The 21949-nt window shown below is 35.9% G+C and overlaps 1 protein-coding gene across 4 annotated transcripts in view; it reads left to right on the forward strand.

Moving 5' to 3' along the window:
• Positions 1–21682, forward strand: part of TMPO (thymopoietin) — a 34691-nt gene extending 13009 nt beyond the window's left edge. Inside the window, exons 3-9 of one of the 4 annotated variants that reach the window (XM_017516370.2) lie at positions 2142–2300; positions 7888–7985; positions 17098–17217; positions 17316–17411; positions 17819–17929; positions 18947–19035; positions 20470–20942. In XM_017516370.2, coding sequence (XP_017371859.1) covers positions 2142–2300; positions 7888–7985; positions 17098–17217; positions 17316–17411; positions 17819–17929; positions 18947–19035; positions 20470–20755 — 959 coding nt within the window. In that variant the 3' untranslated portion in view covers positions 20756–20942. Of the gene's footprint in view, positions 1–2141; positions 2301–3609; positions 6356–7887; positions 7986–14630; positions 14720–17097; positions 17218–17315; positions 17412–17818; positions 17930–18946; positions 19036–20469 lie in introns of those variants that run through there. The other 3 variants (XM_017516380.2, XM_017516383.2, XM_017516367.2) reach the window with 3 other exon arrangements.
• The last annotated feature ends 267 nt before the right edge of the window (positions 21683–21949 follow it).

The following is a 21949-nucleotide window of genomic DNA, read 5'->3' on the forward strand; positions in this document are numbered from 1 at the left end:
TTTTGTATTTTTAGTAGAGACGGGGTTTCACCATGTTGACCAGGATGGTCTCAATCTCTTGACCTCGTGATCCACCCGCCTCGGCCTCCCAAAGTGCTGGGATTACAGGCTTGAGCCACCGCACCCGGCCTCACCTGAATAATTTTTGTATTTTTTATAGGGATAGGGTGTCACCATATTGCCCAGGTTGGTCTTAAACTCCTAGGCTCAAGCAGTCCTCCTACCTAGGTCTCCCTAAATCCTAGGTTTTTGGCATGAGCCACTGCATCTGGTCTTGATATTCTAAGTTACATAAAATTGTGAACACTAGAGATTTGGTAGGTTTTGCTATAGGTGTAGTTGCAAATAAAGATTTAGAATGTTTTGTTTTAATGTATACACTGCTTCCAAATGATAATAAGCCTATTTATATACAGTTAGTTATCAACAGATATATCATACTCTTAACATTTTTTAATTTAAAATTCTAAAAGGCCTGGGCATGGTAGCTCATGCCTATAATCCCAGCACTTTGGGAGGCCAAGGCAGTGGAATTGCTTGAGCTCAGGAGTTGAAGAGCAGCCCGGGAAACATAGTGAATCCTCGTCTCTATCAAAAAAAAAAAAAAAATTAGCCAGGCATGGTGGTGCATACTTGTAGTCCCACCTACTCAGGAGGTAGAGGTGGGAGGATTGCTTAAGCCCACAAGTTCAAGGTTGCAGTTAGCTATGATTGCGTCACTGCCTTGCAGCTTGGGAAACAGCTAGACCCTGTCTCAAAAAAAAAAAAAAGAAATTCCAAAAGGGAGACTGAAAAATGTGTGTTTATAATATCAGCATGCATTAAATTACATGTTGATATATCACCTGTTCATTATAAGGCTACTTATATGACATTTCTGGACACATATTACTTCTAAAAAAATACTCAATGTTATTTTGCTCATCCTTCAGAAGTTAAGGAAAGATACACAGCTAGGGTAAAACAAAATCTATTTTGGTTTTAAACTGTCATTGCTGTTGACATCTGTTAAGAATTGGTAATCAGTTTTGCTTTGTGATATGTGTTTTCCATGAAAGGTCATTTTTAACTGCAAAGTTGTATATTTAAATGTGATTTATAGAACTTTTCCCTATAACTAAATGGCCAATTACAGGCATATTAATATCTTAGAGTTATGGAAGTTTAATCATAGTTATTCTTCATAGATGTACAATCTGCTTATATGTGATCTTGCTACGTTGGTAAGTACTATTACATAGTAATGGAGAAAATATACAAGTTTAAGACTTTAGTCAAAAATAATCATATATGGCTCTTTAGTAGGTCGTCTACAGTAAGGCCTATGTTAATCTATGTATTGCACGCTATTAAAAGAAATGTCGTTTCTCAGAAAAACATCTATTGTAGAAAAGAGTTCATTATATACGTGTTTGTGTTTTGTGTGTTTTTTTTTGTTTGTTTTTGTTTTTTTTTTGGGAGATGGAGTTTCGCTCTTGTTGCCCAGGCTGTAGTAATGCAGTGGTGCAGTCTCAGCTCACTGCAACCTCTGCCTCCTGGAGCAACTCTCCTGCCTCAGCCTCCTGAGTAGCTGGGATTACAGGCGCCCACCACCAGGCCTCGCTAATTTTCTGTATTTTTAGTAGAGATGGGGTTTTACCGCGTTGGTCAGGCTAGTCTCGAACTTGTGGCCTCAGGTAATCCACTGGGCCCAGCCTTTTCAGCCTTTTTTTTTTTTTTTTTTTTTTGAGACAGTGTCTCACTCCCTCATCCAGGCTGGAGTTCAGTGGTGCAATCTTGGCTCACTCCAACTTCTGCCAGTAGGTTCAAGTAATTCTCCTGTCTCAGCCTCCCAAGTAGCTGGGATTACAGGTGTGTGCCATGACACCTGGCTAATTTTTGCATTTTTAGTAGAGATGCAGTTTCACCATGTTGGCCAGGCTGGTCTCGAACTCCTGACCTCAAGTGATACACCTGCGTCAGCCTTCAAAGTGCTGGGATTACAGTCATGAGCCACTGTGTCTGGCCACATTATATAGTGTTTTTAAGAATTTGAGTTTAGAAAAAGAAAAGGTGAAAATAAAATGTTGCCGAAGATACTGTCTGAGCTGCACCCTAAATGAGACAATACAAGTACTAAAGCAAGGTTTGCTTTAATTCAGGAACAACCAGGAAGCTATATGAGAAGAAGCTTTTGAAACTGAGGGAACAAGGAACAGAATCAAGGTCTTCTACTCCTCTGCCAACAGTTTCTTCTTCAGCAGAAAGTACAAGGCAGAATGGAAGTAATGATTCTGACAGATACAGTGACAATGAAGAAGGTAAAATTGTAAATGATTTAATCAAATGTATGTAATTTTTTCGCATAAAATACAGTGACCATGAAGAAGGTAAAATTTAAAACAATATTGACAAGATATACAATTTTTATTCATTAGAATAATTCTGTAAGTAATTTGATTTAAATACTTTTTATTGAGAAGTCTAAGAAACAACATAGTACAAATTTCTAATTTTCCATCACCTGAAATTGCCAGTTAGCTTATCTTTTTTGCTTCAAATCTCATTTTTCTTTCTTTTTTTTTTTTTTTTCATTTTGCTGAGAGAATAAAATATTGCAAGTAGAGGCAAAGTTTCTTGTACTTACTTGTACCTATTGCCTCCACAGAAGTAACTACTGTTATTAATTCGATGCCTATCTTTCCAGTTTGTTTTTATTTTTTACATACACATTTATCTAATACATGCTATTATTTAGTACTTTAAGAATAAAAGTGTATATAAACAATATGCCAAATCTTACCACTTGCTTTTCCTTACTTTGTTCATATTTTTAAAATCTAATTCTATTAATTATATCTCTTTGTTTATTCCTCATAATTTAATACATAGTGGTAGCATTTAAATATGGCATGTTTTCTCTGGTCTCTATTGATAGACATTTAAATTACGTAGAGTTTTTGTTAATCTGACCTCAAGGCAACTTCAGAGCAAATATTTTGACCATATTCTTAGTAGACTATGGTATCTTAAAATTTGATCATGCTGTTTAAATATTTTTGTGGTACATTAAATAAGTGTTCTTTAAAAATTATAAGTGACCTGGCTCGGTGGCTCATGCCTGTAATCCCAGGACTTTGGGACGCAGAGACCAGTGGATTACCTGAGTTCAGGAGTTTGAGACCAGCCTGGCCAACATGGTGAAACACCGTCTCTACTAAAAATACAAAAATCAGCTAGGCACGGGGGCGCATGCCTGCAATCCCAGCTACTTGGGAGGCTGAGGCAAGAGAATAGCTTGAACCTGGGAGTTGGAAGTTGCAGTGAGCCAAGATTGCACCACTGCATTCCAGCCTAGGCAACAAGAGTAAAACTGTCTCAAAAAAAAAAATTAAAAGTACAGCTTGATTTTTGTAAACTTTTAATTCATATGTCTTGTGATTATTTTGACCCAAATTGTTTATATCTCCATAAGCATTGTCTATCAGGGCATATCTGCCAGCTTAGTTATTCAGAATATGAAATTATAGTCTTTTCCTTTGACAGCACTATTTTTAGCAAAGAGGCAAAGAATAAAATGAGCTCAAACACAGGTAATGCTTAAACTTCCTGCCTCTTTTGCCTCTACAGGAAAGAAGAAAGAACACAAGAAAGTGAAGTCCACTAGGGATTTTGTTCCTTTTTCTGAACTTGGAACTACTCCCTCTGGTGGTGGATTTTTTCAGGGTATTTCTTTTCCTGAAATCTCCACCCGTCCTCCTTTGGGCAGTACTGAACTACAGGCAGCTAAGAAAGTGCATACTTCTAAGCGAGACCTACCTAGGGAGCCTCTTGTTGCCACAAACTTGCCTGGCAGGGGACAGTTGCAGAAGTTAGCCTCTGAAGGGAATTTGATCATTTCATCCAAGTCTAGCCATGATAGGTGTTTAGAGAAAAGTTCTTCGTCATCTTCTCAGCCTGAACACACTGCCATATTGGTCTCTGCTGCAGCTTCTCCTTCACTGGTTAAAGAAACGACCACTGCTTACTATAAAGACATAGTAGAAAATATATGCGGTAGACAGAAAAGTGGAATTCAATCATTATGTCCTGAGAGGTCCCATATTTCAGATCAGTTGATTCTCTCCAGTAAAAGGAAAGCACTAGAAGAGTCTGAGAGCTCACAACTAATTTCTCCACCACTTGCTCAGGCAATCAGAGATTATGTCAATTCTCTGTTGGTCCAGGATGGGGTAGGTAGTTTGCCTGGGACTTCTAAATCTACACCCCAACTGGATGTAGAAAACATACAGAAGAGAATTGATCAGTCTAAGTTTCAAGAAACTGAATTCCAGTCTCCTCCACGAAAAGTCCCTAGACTGAGTGAGAAGTCAGTGGACGAAAGGGATTCAGGTTCCTTTGTGGCATTTCAGAACGTACCTGGATCTGAACTGATGTCTTCTTCTGCCAAAACTGTTGTCTCTCATTCACTCACTACTTTAGGTCTAGAAATGTGTAAGCAATCACAGCATGATAAAATAGATGCCTCAGAACTCTCTTTTCCCTTCCATGAATCTATTTTAAAAGTAATTGAAGAAGAATGGCAGCAAGTTGATAGGCAGCTGCCTTCACTGGCATGCAAATATCCAGTTTCATCTAGGGAGGCAACACGGATATTATCAGTTCCAAAAGTAGATGATGAAATCCTAGGGTTTATTTCTGAAACCACTCCACCAGCAGGTATTCAAGCAGCCTCCACTGAGTCTTGTGATAAACAGTTCGACTTAGCACTCTGTAGAGCATATGAAGCTGCAGCATCAGCATTGCAGATTGCAACCCACACTGCCTTTGTAGCTAAGGCTATGCAGGCAGACATTAGTCAAGCTGCACAGATTCTTAGCTCAGATCCTAGTTGTACACACCAAGCACTTGGGATTCTGAGCAAAACATATGATGCAGCCTCATATATTTGTGAAGCTGCATTTGATGAGGTGAAGATGGCTGCCCATACCATGGGAAATTCCACTGTAGGTCGTCGATACCTCTGGCTTAAGGATTGCAAAATTAATTTAGCTTCTAAGAATAAGCTGGCTGCTACTCCCTTTAAAGGTGGAACATTATTTGGAGGAGAGGTATACAAAGTAATTAAAAAACGTGGAAATAAGCGCTAATAAAATTAAGACAAAAAGACATCTGATCTTTGATATGGGTAACCCAGAAGCTTTTCTATGAATTTCAGGTACTTTATGCCATCATTTTCTTTTCCATTAAGGTGGTTTTAGTTTCCAGATCAGGGTAATTGCAAAATGTTAAGCTTCTACCCATTAAATTACAATATAAAAGTAATTGCCTGTGTAGAACTACTTTTCTTTTTCACAGATTTGGATAGATAGGAAGGCTGCTATACGATTTAAAGCTTTCTAGATCACATATTAGTCTCTAAATGGTTTTCTATTTCCTGTTTTACTTATGCTTTTACAATTCTCCAAAAAAAGAGAATTCTAATTAGGCTATAAGGAGTCTTTACCATTTAATAGCATAATATGCATCCTGCTTTATACCTAGGACAGAATTAAACATTTGTTACACATTCAGAACAGTGATTTTGTTTTTGATACTTTTATCTCAGTATCTTTTCACTTTCTAAAACTTACCTATATTTTTGCTCATATTTTGTTTGTTATTTACTCATGTGTGCAACATCATTCATATAGTCTAGATCAATGCAACTCAAAATGCCAGTCCACAACCGTTACTGATCCACAGGCAAGATAAGCATGCAGAAGAATTTAAAACTAGAGATACTTTTTAGGTCAGTTATCTTTTCATTAACTGATAACAATCAATTCATGGACCAGTACCAATCCATGGACCACACGTTGAGAAACACTACTTTGGATAGTAGTAGATATCCTGGGATAGTGCATATTCACCATCTATTTTGTCAGATAATGGGGCTTTTAAAAAAAATACTAATAATACTTTGCTTTCACAATGCATTGTATTTTGTGGAAGTTAAGTTTAACAATACAAAATCTAAAAGCAAATTTAATTTTTTTAAGCCATAAGAAATATTATATTCCAGTATCCGTGTATCTGTATAAAGCAGTGTATTATCTTTTCATTTCTATGATTGTAAGATAATAGTCTAACTGTAGAGGTATTGTGGAAAATAGTAGCCTTAAGTATAACAAAATATGGTCTCTTGGGTACTCCCTCTGGCCATTACCACATTCTTAGATTATACGTGTCCATCTTTGCAGCTTTGTGAGAGTAATTTTATTTGTTGTCTTCTGAAATGTACATGTATACATGTACCTACTGAGTGCTATGTGATTTTCTTAAATGTATTACTGTAGAATGCTTCTGCAAATTCAATAAAGTTGTTAAATTTGAACAGTGTTGTGTGGTCTCCAGAAATGTTGTTATGTGTGCTTTATTCTTGGAGTTGCAACAAGTTAAACATTTGCATATGAACACCCCTTTTTCATTTCATCATTGAAACTCACTTTGACATTTCAGTAGTATAATCGAAAATATTCTGATTATTGTATGGTTTTTCTTCTGTTTGAGGACCCATGTTTTTATTGGCTGTTGGAATCTAAATTTATAAGAGGAATTTATCTGTAACCAGATACCTTCTTTGTTTAATCAGTTTCTATTCCACTACTAATGGCTCTTTTTACTTTGTGGTTTCTAATTCTTAGATTCTGAGTTAACAAAGCATAAAATGGATTTTATATTGCTGGGGGTTGTACCAAACAGAGATTTGATAGATCCATTAATAGAAGTGTTGGGAGATGGACTTGAAGTCTTAGTCCTAAATAAAGATTGAACTGTTGAAACAAACAGTAAAAATCACTGTTCCTTTTTGGGGAAACTTGCAAGTATTAAATAGATTCTGGACTAACTAGTATTAATACTGGAAGGTTAGCAAGACACATAGCTGCCTTGACCACTTTTTAGCACAAGTTTATAAAGCTCATGTAAAATTTTAGAATTGATTCCTTTCTGTCTCTTTGATAGGATAGTAATCTAACTTAAATTTTTGGTAGATGTTTTAGAAGTAACAGCTGACTTACTAATTTTGCTATACTATGATAAATGCTACAAAAGGATGTTAACTAAAATCAGTCTTTTCAAAATCTAGATCTTCAAATGATAAATTTAAGACTAGGAGAATGGAATATTGAAGCCTATTAAAAAATACATATTCCTGGGTTGTTAGGTTAATAACTATCATGGTGACAAGTCAAATAATATATTTTCTTCTAAGAAATGTTATTTTTGTTATATGGAATGGGATGAGAAGTGATTTGTGATTGTTTATACTTTTCTGTGAACAAGATTCCTTTACCTCAGTTGTATCTAGGTTTTTTGTAACTACATCAAAAAACCTTTTATACTGTACTTACTAATGTTATGGCAGTTATTTATTGGAAAAGCTTAGTGCTATATGAGGGTTTTTTTGTTTCATTTTTAAAATTTCCCTTCCATGTTCCAATTTTTAATTTAGTAAGCCATCCTTTGCTGTACAGTAGTAGTATACTGTATGAACAAAACAATGGTAACAACTATGTGTTTTAAATGGCCTTTTTCCACATCTAAATTGTTTTTAGTGAAAAGATTTTGTGGGAGCATTTTGAATTCACTTCATGTTCAAAACTATTAGTCCCAGAAAAAGGAAAGGAGAAATAGGAAGAAATGGTCGTCAGGTGAAAGAGGGAGATAAGCAAAAAATGGGATAAATAATGGAAAAGTTTTCAAGACAAATTGCAGTTAGACAATTTTGACTAGTGAGGTATTACCAGTAGACTTGTTTTTTGCCTTTTAATGTGCCTAAAACCAGGGTTCCAGATTAATATTAGGAATACATCATCGTTTATTGTGTGTTTCAGAGAGTAATGGTTTCTCCAATGTTATTTCCAGACTCTAAAATAGAGCTCAAGCTTGAGAAGAGAGAACCACTAAAGGGCAGAGCAAGGACTCCAGTAACACTCAAGCAAAGAAGAGTTGAGCTCAACCAGGTATCTTTAGTTTTATGATCATCGTGTACAAGTATAAATAATCTCCTGACAACATTAATCTGTGTTTTAGCCTTTAAGGGTTGACACCCAGATTCCAGCACGCTAAATAAACTTAATTCTGTTAAATGATATTAGAAATCTAAACTTTGTGAGTTTTGTCAGTAGTGTAGCCTTTGATTACAGCAAAAGCAAGTTTTTAATAAATGTCTCATCTGTGAGTCTGTGCTAAGCATAATTCAAAGGCATTATACTGCGTTTTGAAAGAAATATTTTAAAAGGTGGAAATATCTAGGCACTTTTGACACAGTTTTTTTAAAAGGCAGTGGAAAGGTATTATATTTGTGTCTTCGTCTCTAGATTTCTCACTTTGATTTTATGTTTGCCTGTCTTGTCTTCTGTGATTCTTCCCTAAACTCTGAAGCTAGTCAGGTCCTAAGACCACAGTTTTCTTCCCTTATTTCAGATGAAAATTTACCTTTTTTATTGTGGGAGAGGCAATTCAATTTTTCAAAAGTAAAATGTGAGAAACTAAGGAAAAAATAAGCATAGGTGTAAATGAACAGAGAACCAGTTGTTGACTAACCCAGTGTTAATTTGGCTGATGCTTTATAAGACAGCTATTCCTAGAGTCATTTACCCCTACTATATCTAGCTCAAAGATCTGCCTAGTTGGTTATTTATCTTTTCTATCTCCTGTTTGTCTTTTTTTTACTTTCTGAGACAGAGTTTTGCTCTCTTGTCACCCAGGCTGTAGTACAGTGGTGTGATACCTGCTCACTGCAACCTCCGTCCACCACATCCTCCCCCTTCCCTCTGCAAGTGATTCTCCTGTCTTAGCCTCCCCAGTAGCTGGGATTACAGGCACATGCCACCACGCTCAGCTGATCTTTGTATTTTTAGTAGAAATGGTCACCATGTTGACCAGGCTAGTCTTGAACTTCTGACCTCAGGTGATCCATCTGCCTCAGCTTCCCAGAGTGCTAGGATTACAGGTGTGAGCCACCGCACCCAGCCTGTTTGCCATTTTAAAATCAAATCCTTAGAGGAATTCTTGACTCCTTAAGCCAAATCTCTCCCTTCATTTGCTGTAGTTGATAAGTTGAATTTCAGAATGATTTTTTGGAAATGAGCTTGGTGACAAGAAGGTACAGAGCACTGAATGAATGAAGATTTTGTTTAACATAGAACCAAATGCTGGAATACATAGTTTACTGCCCTTTTATGTAGTAGTCCTAACAAAGAGCTTCAGGAGCATGTTGAAGAATAAGGAAATAACAGAACAAGAGCACTTAGGAAAATCTGGTGAAGGACACTGAAATAGACAAGCATGGAAAATTTTAGTCCAGAGTTTGAAGGCAAGATGATATGGTGCTAGCAAGAGTATGTGACTGATCATATAATAGGTTAAAAGAAGGGGAGGGGGCATGGTGTTAAAGATGGTTTAGGTATTAAAGATGGTCTAAGCCGGGCGCATGGCTCACGCCTGTAGTCCCAACACTTTGGGAGGCCTAGATGGGCGGATCACCTGAGGTCAGGAGTTCAAGACCAGCCTGCCCAACATGGCAGGTGCCTGTAATCCCAGCTACTTGGGAGGCTGAGGCAGAAGAATCGCTTGAACCTAGGAGGTGGAGCTTACAGTGAGCCAAGATAGCCCCACAGTACTCCAGTCTGTGTGACAAGCTAAAACTCCATCTCAAAAATAAGTAAATAAATAAATAAAATAAAGATGGTCTAAGGGATAATTGAGTTGGGGGAATCTAAACTGAGGGGCAGAATAAATAGTCACATGAGTGTTGGTTTAGATGACAGGCAGAATTAGACAGTGGCTTTAATGCAGAAAATTTTAAACATGTAGAAGAGTGGAGGGAAGAGTTAATGACCCTCCAGTTACAGCTGTGCCACAGTTGTCAGTGTTTCACCAGTTTTGTTTCATCACCTTACACCCTCCAGCTTTAATTACTTTTTTTTTTTTTTTTTTGAGATGGAGTCTCCCTCTGTTGCCCAGGCTAGAGAACAATGGTGAGATCTCAGCTCACTTGGAACCTCTGCCTCCCAGGTTTAAGCAATTCTCCTGCCTCAGCCTCCACTTAGCTCGGATTGCAGGCATGCGCCACCACATCTGGCTAGTTTTTGTATTTTTATTAGAGATGGGGTTTCACCACGTTGGCCAAGCTGATCTCAAAAACTCCTGACCTCAAATGATTCATGTGCCTTGGCTTCCCAAAGTGCTAAGATTATAGGCATGAGCCACCGTGCCCTATCTTAAATTGCTTTTGATTATTTTGTTTTGCTTTTTCCTGGAATATATTAATCTCTGACATACTGTTTCACACATTAAAAAGTCAGTATTTTAGCATATATCTCTGAAAGTGCTCTTCCAGTGACTGTCAATATCACACCTAATAAAATTATTCATATATAATTCATGTTCAAATTTCTCTAGTTTCATAAATGTGTCATTTATGATTATGTTGTTCAAATCAGGATCCACATACCATGTTTGATTTTTAGTTGTTTTAATCTCTCAAGTCTGTAACTCTTAACACCGTAACTGTTCCTCTTCCCTCCATTTATTTGGTGAAGAAACTAGGTCGTTAAAACTAGGTCGTTAGAGAATTTCCCAACATTCTGGATTTGGCACATTGCTTCTTTATGTCATTTAATTTGCTTTTCTCTGTGCTTCATTTCCGTAGAGTGGGTTAGACCTGTAGTGAGCTATGCAGTAGACCTTTCTGTGATAGAAATGTTTTGTATCTGTGCTGTCCATTACAGTAGCCACTAGCTGTTGACTACTTGAATGGTGGCTAGTGTGGCTGAGAAACTTAAGTTTTAATTTTTATTTAAATGGCCACATGTGGCTAGTGGCCTACCATGTTGGATGGCACAGATCCAGAGGGTTATACAGATCCACGTTCAGTTTCTTTCACAAGAATGCTTAATAAATGATGCTGTGGCCTTCCTATTACATTGTTTCAGTAGGTATAGAGCGTCTTTTTGATTATGCCAAAATTAGAATTGGTTTAGATGTCGAAAGTCTAATCCATCCATTATAAAGCTCCACATTGCCCTTTCATTTAGTGGTTCTAACAGCCATTGATTATTGCCTAGGTCTATTTTGTAAGTAAAAGTAAGCTTTAATTACGTTTTTTTTTGAGATGAAGTCTCCCTCAATCAAAAAAATGTTGATTTTTCTCATTCTTTTACTGAGATTCCTCTAGAAAGAATTTTTCCTTATGAACTTCATAGTTTCCTTGAAATAAATTCATACAAGAGAACTAGGAGAAATGCTTTTCCCTTTTGTCAGTTTTCAAATTAAATTATTGATGTCACTTCAAAAGATGATCAATAAAAAAAATTGTGTGTGTCAGGTGCTCTTGTCCAGGCTAGAGTGCAGTGGCATGATCTTGGCTTGCTGTATCCTCAACCTTGAGCCCAAGGGATCTTCTTGCCTCAGTCTTCCAAGTAGCTAGGACTGTAGGCACACACCACCATACCTAGCTAAATGTTGTATTTTTTGTAGAGAGCTTTTGCTGTGTTGGCAAGACTGGTCTGAAACTCCTAGGCTCAAGGGATACTCTTACCTTGGCCTCCCAAAGTGCTGGGGTTAAGGGCATGTGCCACTGTGCCTGGCCAATTTTTTTTTTTGAATACTCTAGTTTTTTTATGTATTGAATTTATGATCAGTTGTGGTCATTATTCTTTTTTCATGTTCACATCGTGCCATCTCTAGCCATTAGGAATTACTAAGTTGGTTCCTGTATTTTTTAATTCCCTCCGCCATTTATCTTTGATAGTTTCTTGTTTTCTTGAACGCTAAGATGTCTAGGCTCTTGTATACTTCCTGTATCATACCTGGAGTCAGCCATGTTTCCAAGGAACCCTGATCCTTTTAATAGAAAATACTATATGGAGGTAACAATTTGGATGCTGTCCTGTTCATTCCTACTCGTTGTCATTGTTTCTGGGTCTTTTTTAGGTAGTGCTAGGTAAATCACTAATTCATGGTGATATTTCAAATTTACAAATACAGGTTAATTTTGGGTGTTATACTTATATCTTTTTTCTCTTATGCTGAATATCTTGGTTCTTCAAATGATATTGTTACTTATGTAAGTATCACAACATATATGTGTTTCTAAATAATATAGTATTACTACTAACAATAAGGTTGTTAAATGCAATTTGGGATTTTGTTTTCCTTGTCTTCAGGACATATCCCACTAGAATGTAAAGTCTAACTACTGTGCTTAAATTCACTTGAAAGGATTTTTTTCTTTGTGTCATACGGCCACCAACTTAATATGTAGTTAGGTTTTTTGGTTCTGTGATATTAGGATTGCATTTTCTTTCATTAATTTTTTATTGTGCTGAGAGTATGTGTGTAGTTCTATGTAGGCAAAGTAAGGTAGAATCAGAATTCCACCTTCTATCCTTTTCCCTTCCATCTATAGTTAACCATTTTTATTAAGTTTTGGTTTCTATTTTTGTTTTTGAAAATATAAGTAAATATATAGATTTTATATATGCTTTCCCCTTACATAAAAGGCAGCCTGCTTTGTACCTTTATTTTTCTGTTCTTAACCTAAACACATATCCTAGATATTACTCCATATCAGAATGTAGCCATCTTCCTCATTGCTTTGGACAACTGCATTTTATGTGTTGCATTTTATGGATGTACTGTAATTTAAACACTTTCCATTTGGTGAATATTTGAGTTTTTTTCAGCTGTCTTGTTATGAATAATGCCAGGAAGAACCATGAGCAGCATTTTACATGTGTCATTGCATATTTTTTGCCAATTTATCTTGGGGATGTCTACAAGTAAAATTGCTAGGTAATTTCACCATTACATTCCTCTGCATATGAGTTGAAGCATTTCTCATCCCCACCAGCAGTATCTGAAAGTACTGTTCTTTAATGGAGGAATACGAGGCTGTTTTTTTGTTGTCGTTGTTTAAATTTAGTATGAGTAACCACGTTGGTCATGTTTTACTTAAATTGATAGTGGATTCTTTAGATTAAGGTGGATTTTAATTATCTCAGGAGCTTTAGAAATTATCTATGCCCAGGCCCTTCTAGAAGAGATTCTGATTTAATTGGTTATGGTAGGGTTGGGGCATTTGATTTTTTTTTTTTTTTTAAGCTTTCCTTGATGATACTGTGCCACAGGATTGAGAATCTCAAATTATAAAACTATCCTTTCAAATATGTAGAAATTGGACTATTAAAAAGAATTTACTCTGGCCAGGTGCAATAGCTCACACCCTCAATCCCAGCACTTTGAGAGACCGAGTGGGTGGATCACCTAAGGTCAGGAATTCAAGACCAGCCTGAGCAACATGGCGAAACCCTGTCTCTACTAAAAATACAAAAAATCAACCAGGCGTGGTGGCTAGTGCCTGTAATCCCAGCTACTCAGGAGGCTGAGGCGGGAGAATCACTTGAACTTGGACTTTGGAGGTTACAGTGAGCTGTGATTGTGCCATTGCACTCCAGCCTGGGTAACAAGAGTGAAACTCCGTCTCAAAAAAAAACAAAAAGCACTTACTCTATGTATGTCTGTAATTTGTTTACAAATTTCTCTTTGGGAGTAATTTGCATTCAACAAATATTTCCTAATTGATAAGGAATCCAGAGATTCAGATTGTGACTGAAAACTCTTCTCTCTCTCTCTTTTTTTTTTTTTTTTTNTTTTTTTTTTTTTTTTTTTTGGAGTGGGAGGGAGCAGAGTTTTCTTTATTGGGTGGTGTGTGTAAATATGCATATATTATTATTTTAAGGACACTTTTATTTATGAAAACAGAAATTAACTAATATAGTATGACATGCTAATACTATCCTCTTGCTACTATATCGCTTTTAAGCTCCAGTTTTCAAGGGAGTGGTCATTTGTGTGCTGCTTACAAATATGTTCTGTTGGTCATGGATGCAAGTTTGAAAGTGCTGCTGGGCTGTAAGGGTGGCTACACTTTATTTTGTTGACGAGTCAAATAAGAGACTTTAAGGTTACTTTATGTGGTGCTGGAATGGGTTAACTCCTGTGTAATTAAGCTTGAAAGTACTAACTGCATGGTGCATATTAATTTGGATGAATCCTTACAAAAGGAGCTGAAACATTTATTATTTTGTTCTGGACATAAAGGTAAACATAGCAAAACAAGCTAAATATTATTCTATATTTTTAAAATTTGGGCATATCACATTGAGTCTATAGTTTAAAAACATAAAATTTGCTAAAGGTTCATGTTAATTGAGTATCTTCTGAATTTTATCTTGTATTACAGAATTCTTAAATGAAGAAACAATATACTCATAATAGTGAAAAACATAGAAAATCAATGAGGGAATTAACACTGCCATGTTAGGTTACTGAATTTTTTTCCCCCAGTTATTTGAATGTGTGGCAGTTTTTCACCCTAATAACCACATATATAAGGTATCTTTATATTAAAGAAACTTGAAGAGAGCCTTGGAAACATGTGGATACCTAGATAATACTTTAGAAATGGCAGGTGTAAAATCTGCCAAATGGTAGAGTTTAAGGGCATTTTGTTCTCTAAAACTTTTATTTAAAATTATGTTTTAATTATTGTGCGTTTACACTAAATTTTAACTTGTGATTGTTTGTTTGTTTCTTATTAGGTGGGAGAAAAAACAGAGGAAAGAAGAGTAGAAAGGGATATTCTTAAGGAAATGTTCCCCTATGAAGCATCTACACCAACAGGAATTAGGTATTCAGAAACATTGAAACGAATACTAGTGTATTCTAGTAGGGAATCTTTATTTTTAATTCGTCATCACAAAGTTAATGTACTCTGTGCCCAGAATTAAGCTATTCTTTTGGAGTCAGGTACAATAGTGCATGCCTGTAGTCCCAGCTACTCAAGATACTGAGGCAGGTGGATTGCTTGAGCCCAGGAATTTGAGACCAGTCTGGGCAACATAATGAGACTCCATCTACTCCATGACTCTTAAATAAATAAGTGAACTATTTTTGGGGGGAGCAGTTTAATTGCCCTAAGCCCACCAGTAAATATCCTTGAAAGTTGAATGAGCTTCAAAATTAACTTTGGTAAAAGCATTTTAAATAAATCATTTACTTACTACTTAATTTATATTTTAAAATCTAAACAAAAATCTGGTAAGAAATACTTTTTCCCCCAAATTTCTCTTTTCTAATTGAAAAGGCTGTATTTATATATATATATATTTAATATATATTATATGCATATATATATATATATATATATTTTTTTTTTTTTTTTTTTTTTTGAGTTACAGTCTTGCTCTGCTGCCCAGGCTAGAGTACAATGGCACGATCTCAGGTCACAGCCTCCCAGCTTCAAGCTACTCTTCTGCCTCAGCCTCCTGAGCAGCTGGGATTACAGGCATGCGCCACCACTCCCAGGTCATTTTGTATTTTTGGTCAGGCTGGTCTCAAACTCCTGACCTCAGGTGATCCACCCATCTCAACTTCACACAGTGCTGGGATTACAGGCATGAGCCACCACACCTGGCCTCAAAACTCTTATAATGTCAATTCCAAATATAGATAAATACAAAACCATGATTTATGAGACTATGTCTATAACTTACATAGTATTTTTGTTTTTGGTAACATTACTTCCAGCCATTTAGGCATATTTGTTGGATGACCACTCTTACCACAGGATTAAAGTTTTTTTAAAAATCTGTCTTTAAATTTCATAGACGCTGACTTGGACATAAAACTATCAGTTAGTAATCTAGGTTAAATACTAGCTTGAAAACAAAAGTGACAACAGAGACATTCTATAATACTAATCATTGATGGATGTTCTCTAGTTGAAATAATTTAAAAGAATCATCTGGTAATGGTGGGTTCAAAGCTGAAAACCTTGCTACTAGAAATGTGGAATTTCAGGCCCTAACCAAGAGCTATGGAATCAGAATCTGCATTTTAACAAAAGCTTCAAATGATTGATAGGCACATTACAATTTAAGAACTGATCTGATGGGTTTTAAATTAGTATGTAAGAACTGCTGGATTTTTTTAAATGAGGAATGATCAGTGAAAGACAGAACTTATTCTGGGATTGGATGTGCGAGGCGGATCGCACGAGGTCAGGAGTTCAAGACCAGCCTGGCCAACATGGTGAAACTCCATCTCTACTAAAATTACAAAAATTAGCCAGGCATGGTGGCAGGCACCTGTAATCCCAGCTCCTTGGGAGGCTGAGGCAGGAGAATCTCTTGAAACCAGAAGGCGGAGTTTGCTGTGAGCCGAGATCGCGCCACTGCACTCCAGCCTGGGCAAAAGAGCGAAACTCTGTCTCAAAAAAAAAAAAGAAATTAATCTGGGACTGAAAGGTAACAGCTATTACTTTTCTATCTTTCTGTAATATGACATATGGATAGCATTGAGATTTGAAAGTGACATTAGGCTTGCATATTCATTATAAGAGTGACACGGGTTTTGTGGCTGCCTAATTTTTTATCTATTTCCAAGAAAAGTTTGACACCTGTGAATTCTTTAGTGCAAATAAGCTATATGTGGGATTATAATTTAAACTCATTCTACTAAAATGATTCTAACCCTATTAAAATAATGTTTAGTCTGTGCTAACAATTATAAAAGTTGTTTTTTTTTTGTTTTGTTTTTTGTTTTTTTTGTGGAGATGCCAGGAAACAAACCCAGGGCCTCATACAACAATTATAAAAGTTTGTATTTTTGTTTTAAAAGGAAATTATAATAGATTACTTTCTTCTAAGTCATGATCAGTCTGCTTTTTGTTTAGACAGATGTAGCTCCAATTCTAGAGCCAAATAGCAAACAGTGAGTCAAAAAGGGAACCAGTGATAGCTGATGTACTTTTTTTCCCATCATTTTTATGATAATTTGTGAGCTAATATAGGTGGATTCTTTAGTGTATTTTACCACTTAAGTGTTTTTTGATGCCTAAATATCAGTTCAATTAATACATTTAGGAATATTTTGAGGGCATAGCATTGTTTGTAAATGCTGGCATTTGGAGGCTTTTATTTTATGGCTTCTCAGTGTGCCAGTATGGCCTTTATTACAGTATTTTATATTAGAATATGACTTTTTAATGTGTTGATGCTTGAATAGAGCTATTCTCAAGCTGGAATAACTGAGACTGAATGGACAAGTGGATCTTCAAAAGGCGGACCTCTGCAGGCATTAACTAGGGAATCTACAAGAGGGTCAAGAAGAACTCCAAGGAAAAGGGTGATGCAAGGCTTATTCCTTGGAATTGGGTTTTCAGATTGGTAGGGTTTTAGTATTATTTTATATTTATTGTTTTTGTTTTGTTTTCAAACTAACAGGTGGAAACTTCAGAACATTTTCGTATAGATGGTGCAGTAATTTCAGAGAGTACTCCCATAGCTGAAACTATAATGGCTTCAAGCAACGAATCCTTAGTAAATATGTTTCATAAACTATACAAGTGGTATTCTTTGTAAATTACCCTTTAATTGGAAATGGGGAGGTGGTAAATTTTGGCAAATCTCAATTTACATGTTTTTTTTTTTTTAAGTTTTAAACTGATTTTCCCCATATAGTTCTGAATTTTATAATTTTTCTGTAATATCCAATTTGTGTACGGAAATCTGATTCATATACAAGAATGTATAAGAATAATTTTTGTTAAAATATTTGAAGAATGAGGCTTCGTATATGAAGCACGGAGTTGTGTTTGTAGCCGCTGTTGCTTAAATCTTTACTAAGGGAAAATTTCTAATATTACAGAGATAAAATATCTTTTTCTTTTTAAGTGTCTGTGTTATGTTTGGATAATTCTGAGTCTGAATAATTTGAATCTTGGCAGGTTGTCAATAGGGTGACTGGAAATTTCAAGCATGCATCTCCTATTCTGCCAATCACTGAATTCTCAGACATATCCAGAAGAGCACCAAAGAAACCATTGACAAGAGCTGAAGTAAATGAATATAATTTAGATCGATGATATCATTGATCTTTCAAAGAGGAAATATTTATATTTGTGTTTTTTTTTTTTTTTTTTTTGGAGTGGGAGGGAGCAGAGTTTTCTTTATTGGGTGGTGTGTGTAAATATGCATATATTATTATTTTAAGGACACTTTTATTTATGAAAACAGAAATTAACTAATATAGTATGACATGCTAATACTATCCTCTTGCTACTATATCGCTTTTAAGCTCCAGTTTTCAAGGGAGTGGTCATTTGTGTGCTGCTTACAAATATGTTCTGTTGGTCATGGATGCAAGTTTGAAAGTGCTGCTGGGCTGTAAGGGTGGCTACACTTTATTTTGTTGACGAGTCAAATAAGAGACTTTAAGGTTACTTTATGTGGTGCTGGAATGGGTTAACTCCTGTGTAATTAAGCTTGAAAGTACTAACTGCATGGTGCATATTAATTTGGATGAATCCTTACAAAAGGAGCTGAAACATTTATTATTTTGTTCTGGACATAAAGGTAAACATAGCAAAACAAGCTAAATATTATTCTATATTTTTAAAATTTGGGCATATCACATTGAGTCTATAGTTTAAAAACATAAAATTTGCTAAAGGTTCATGTTAATTGAGTATCTTCTGAATTTTATCTTGTATTACAGAATTCTTAAATGAAGAAACAATATACTCATAATAGTGAAAAACATAGAAAATCAATGAGGGAATTAACACTGCCATGTTAGGTTACTGAATTTTTTTCCCCCAGTTATTTGAATGTGTGGCAGTTTTTCACCCTAATAACCACATATATAAGGTATCTTTATATTAAAGAAACTTGAAGAGAGCCTTGGAAACATGTGGATACCTAGATAATACTTTAGAAATGGCAGGTGTAAAATCTGCCAAATGGTAGAGTTTAAGGGCATTTTGTTCTCTAAAACTTTTATTTAAAATTATGTTTTAATTATTGTGCGTTTACACTAAATTTTAACTTGTGATTGTTTGTTTGTTTCTTATTAGGTGGGAGAAAAAACAGAGGAAAGAAGAGTAGAAAGGGATATTCTTAAGGAAATGTTCCCCTATGAAGCATCTACACCAACAGGAATTAGGTATTCAGAAACATTGAAACGAATACTAGTGTATTCTAGTAGGGAATCTTTATTTTTAATTCGTCATCACAAAGTTAATGTACTCTGTGCCCAGAATTAAGCTATTCTTTTGGAGTCAGGTACAATAGTGCATGCCTGTAGTCCCAGCTACTCAAGATACTGAGGCAGGTGGATTGCTTGAGCCCAGGAATTTGAGACCAGTCTGGGCAACATAATGAGACTCCATCTACTCCATGACTCTTAAATAAATAAGTGAACTATTTTTGGGGGGAGCAGTTTAATTGCCCTAAGCCCACCAGTAAATATCCTTGAAAGTTGAATGAGCTTCAAAATTAACTTTGGTAAAAGCATTTTAAATAAATCATTTACTTACTACTTAATTTATATTTTAAAATCTAAACAAAAATCTGGTAAGAAATACTTTTTCCCCCAAATTTCTCTTTTCTAATTGAAAAGGCTGTATTTATATATATATATATTTAATATATATTATATGCATATATATATATATATATATATGGTTTTTGTTTTGTTTTATTTTGTTTTGGGGATGAAGTCTTACTCTGTTACCCAGGCTGGAGTGCAGTGGCATGATCTTGGCTCACTGAAACCTCTACCTCTCGGGTTCAAGCAGTTCTCCCACCACAGCCAGCTAATTTTTATATTTTCAGTAGAGATGGGGGTTTCACCATGTTGGCCAGGCTAGTCTCGAACTCCTGACCTCATGATCTGCCTTGGCCTCCCAAAGTGCTGGGATCATAGGCATGAGTCACCATGTCTGGCCTGTATATCTTAAATTTTAACTGAAAGAAACACAACCAAAACTATGTTTTGTTTTTCCTCTTTACTCCCAAACATTAGCTTTGAAGAGCCTTTAAGAAGGCACGTTTAGTGACTATCAATGTTTTGAATATTATTTTCTAATAAAGAATGCATTGAATTTTTTTTTTTTTTTTTTTTTTTGAGATGGAGTCTTGCTTTCTCGCCCACACTGGAGTTCAGGGGTGCAATCTCAGCTCATTGCAACCTCTGCCTCCCAGGTTCAAGCAATTCTCCTGCCTCAGCCTCCTGAGTAGCTGGGATTACAGGCACCTGCCATTATGCCAGGCTAATTTCTGTAGAGACAGGGTTTCACTGTGTTGGCCAGGCTGGTCTTGAACTCCTAACCTCAGGTGATCCGCCCTCCTTGGCCTCTCGAAGTGCCGTGATTACAGGCGTAAGCCACCATGCCTGGCCCATCTAACTTTTAAAATAGAAAATGTGTAGAAGTTTTAAATAGGCTGACTGACCTCACTGCTTTATATGTCTCAGTTTTCTACTGTTATGTCAGAGAATGTGCTTGGAATTAGGAGTGGCAATGACATTTTGTGTTATTTCTCTAAATCATGTCTTTATCTAAAATTATTTTTCTCTTCCTCCTTTCACTCCCAACAGTGCTAGTTGCCGCAGACCAATCAAAGGGGCTGCAGGTCGGCCATTAGAACTCAGTGATTTCAGGATGGAGGAGTCTTTTTCATCTAAATATGTTCCTAAGTATGTTCCCTTGGCAGATGTCAAGTCAGAAAAGACAAAAAAGGGACGCTCCATTCCCGTATGGATAAAAATTTTGCTGTTTGTTGTTGTGGTAGTTTTTTTGTTTCTGGTCTATCAAGCTATGGAAACCAACCAAGTAAACCCCTTCTCTAATTTTCTTTCTGTTAACGCCACAAAATCCAACTGAATGGTATCTCTTTGGCACAGTCAACTTGGTCTCCTATTTTTAATAACTGTGTTGAAAAACATTTGTGTACGCTTGTTGACTCCAAGAACTAAAAATAATGTGATTTTGCCTCAATAAATGTAATATTCCATTGAAAAGCAAACAAAATATATATAAATGAACTTCATTAAAATGTTTTTGAACTTTGGACTAGTAGGAGATCACTTTGTGCCATGTGAATAATCTTTTTTAGCTCTGGAACTTTTTGTAGGCTTTATTTTTTTAATGTGGGCATATTATTTCATTTTTGAAAAAATGTATATGTTTTTTGTGTATTTGGGAAACAAGAAGGGCAAAACATGGTAGTATAATGTGAAGCAACACATTTAAATACTTAGAATTCTTACAGAAAAGATTTCAAGAATTCTCTGCTGAATAAAAACTACAAACGTGAAACAATGAAATTCAGTAAGAGGAAAAGTAACTTAGTTGTACTTTCTGTAACTGCAACAAAGTTTGATGGTGTTTATGAGGAAAAGTACAGCAATAATCTCTTCTGTAACCTTTATTAATAGTAATAACATTGTTGCAGCCCTATCACACTTTTTAAGACTTAATGGTATCATGAAAGTCCTACTTCAGTAAGACCCATTTACATACAATTGATTTTTAGCGGAGATCGTTTAGTGTAACATACACATATTTTAGAGAATTGTTAGCTAGCTATATATGTTTTAAAAAGCTGTTAGCTGGCTATAAGGCTATGATCAGTCAATCCAATTTGCAACTAAAATATGTTTTGGATAAGTGTATTGTATGTTTGTTTAGAAGTTAGAAATTGTAAACACTGGTCTTATGTTTCATTTAGATTCATTATTGCATTGTCTTGTTACCAAAAAAATTTTGCCAAGTTTTTTTTGCCCTATATTTCCCAGCATAATTTGATTAGAAAGTACAAAAAGGGCCGGGCGTGGTGGCTAACGCCTGTAATCCCAGCATATCGGGAGGCCCCCACAGAAAGATCACTAGATCAGGAGATTGAGACCATCCTGGCCAAAATGGTGAAATCCCGTCTCTACAAAAAATACAAAAAATTAGCTGGGCGTGGTGGCGTGCGCCTGTAGTCCCAGCTACTTGGGAGGCTGAGGCAGGAGAACCGCTCAAACCTGGGAGGCAAAGGTTGCAGTGAGCCAAGATCACGATACTGCACTCCAG

This window comes from Cebus imitator, unplaced genomic scaffold (genome assembly GCF_001604975.1).
Source record: "Cebus imitator isolate Cc_AM_T3 unplaced genomic scaffold, Cebus_imitator-1.0 Scaffold18, whole genome shotgun sequence".
Taxonomy (NCBI): domain Eukaryota; kingdom Metazoa; phylum Chordata; class Mammalia; order Primates; family Cebidae; genus Cebus; species Cebus imitator.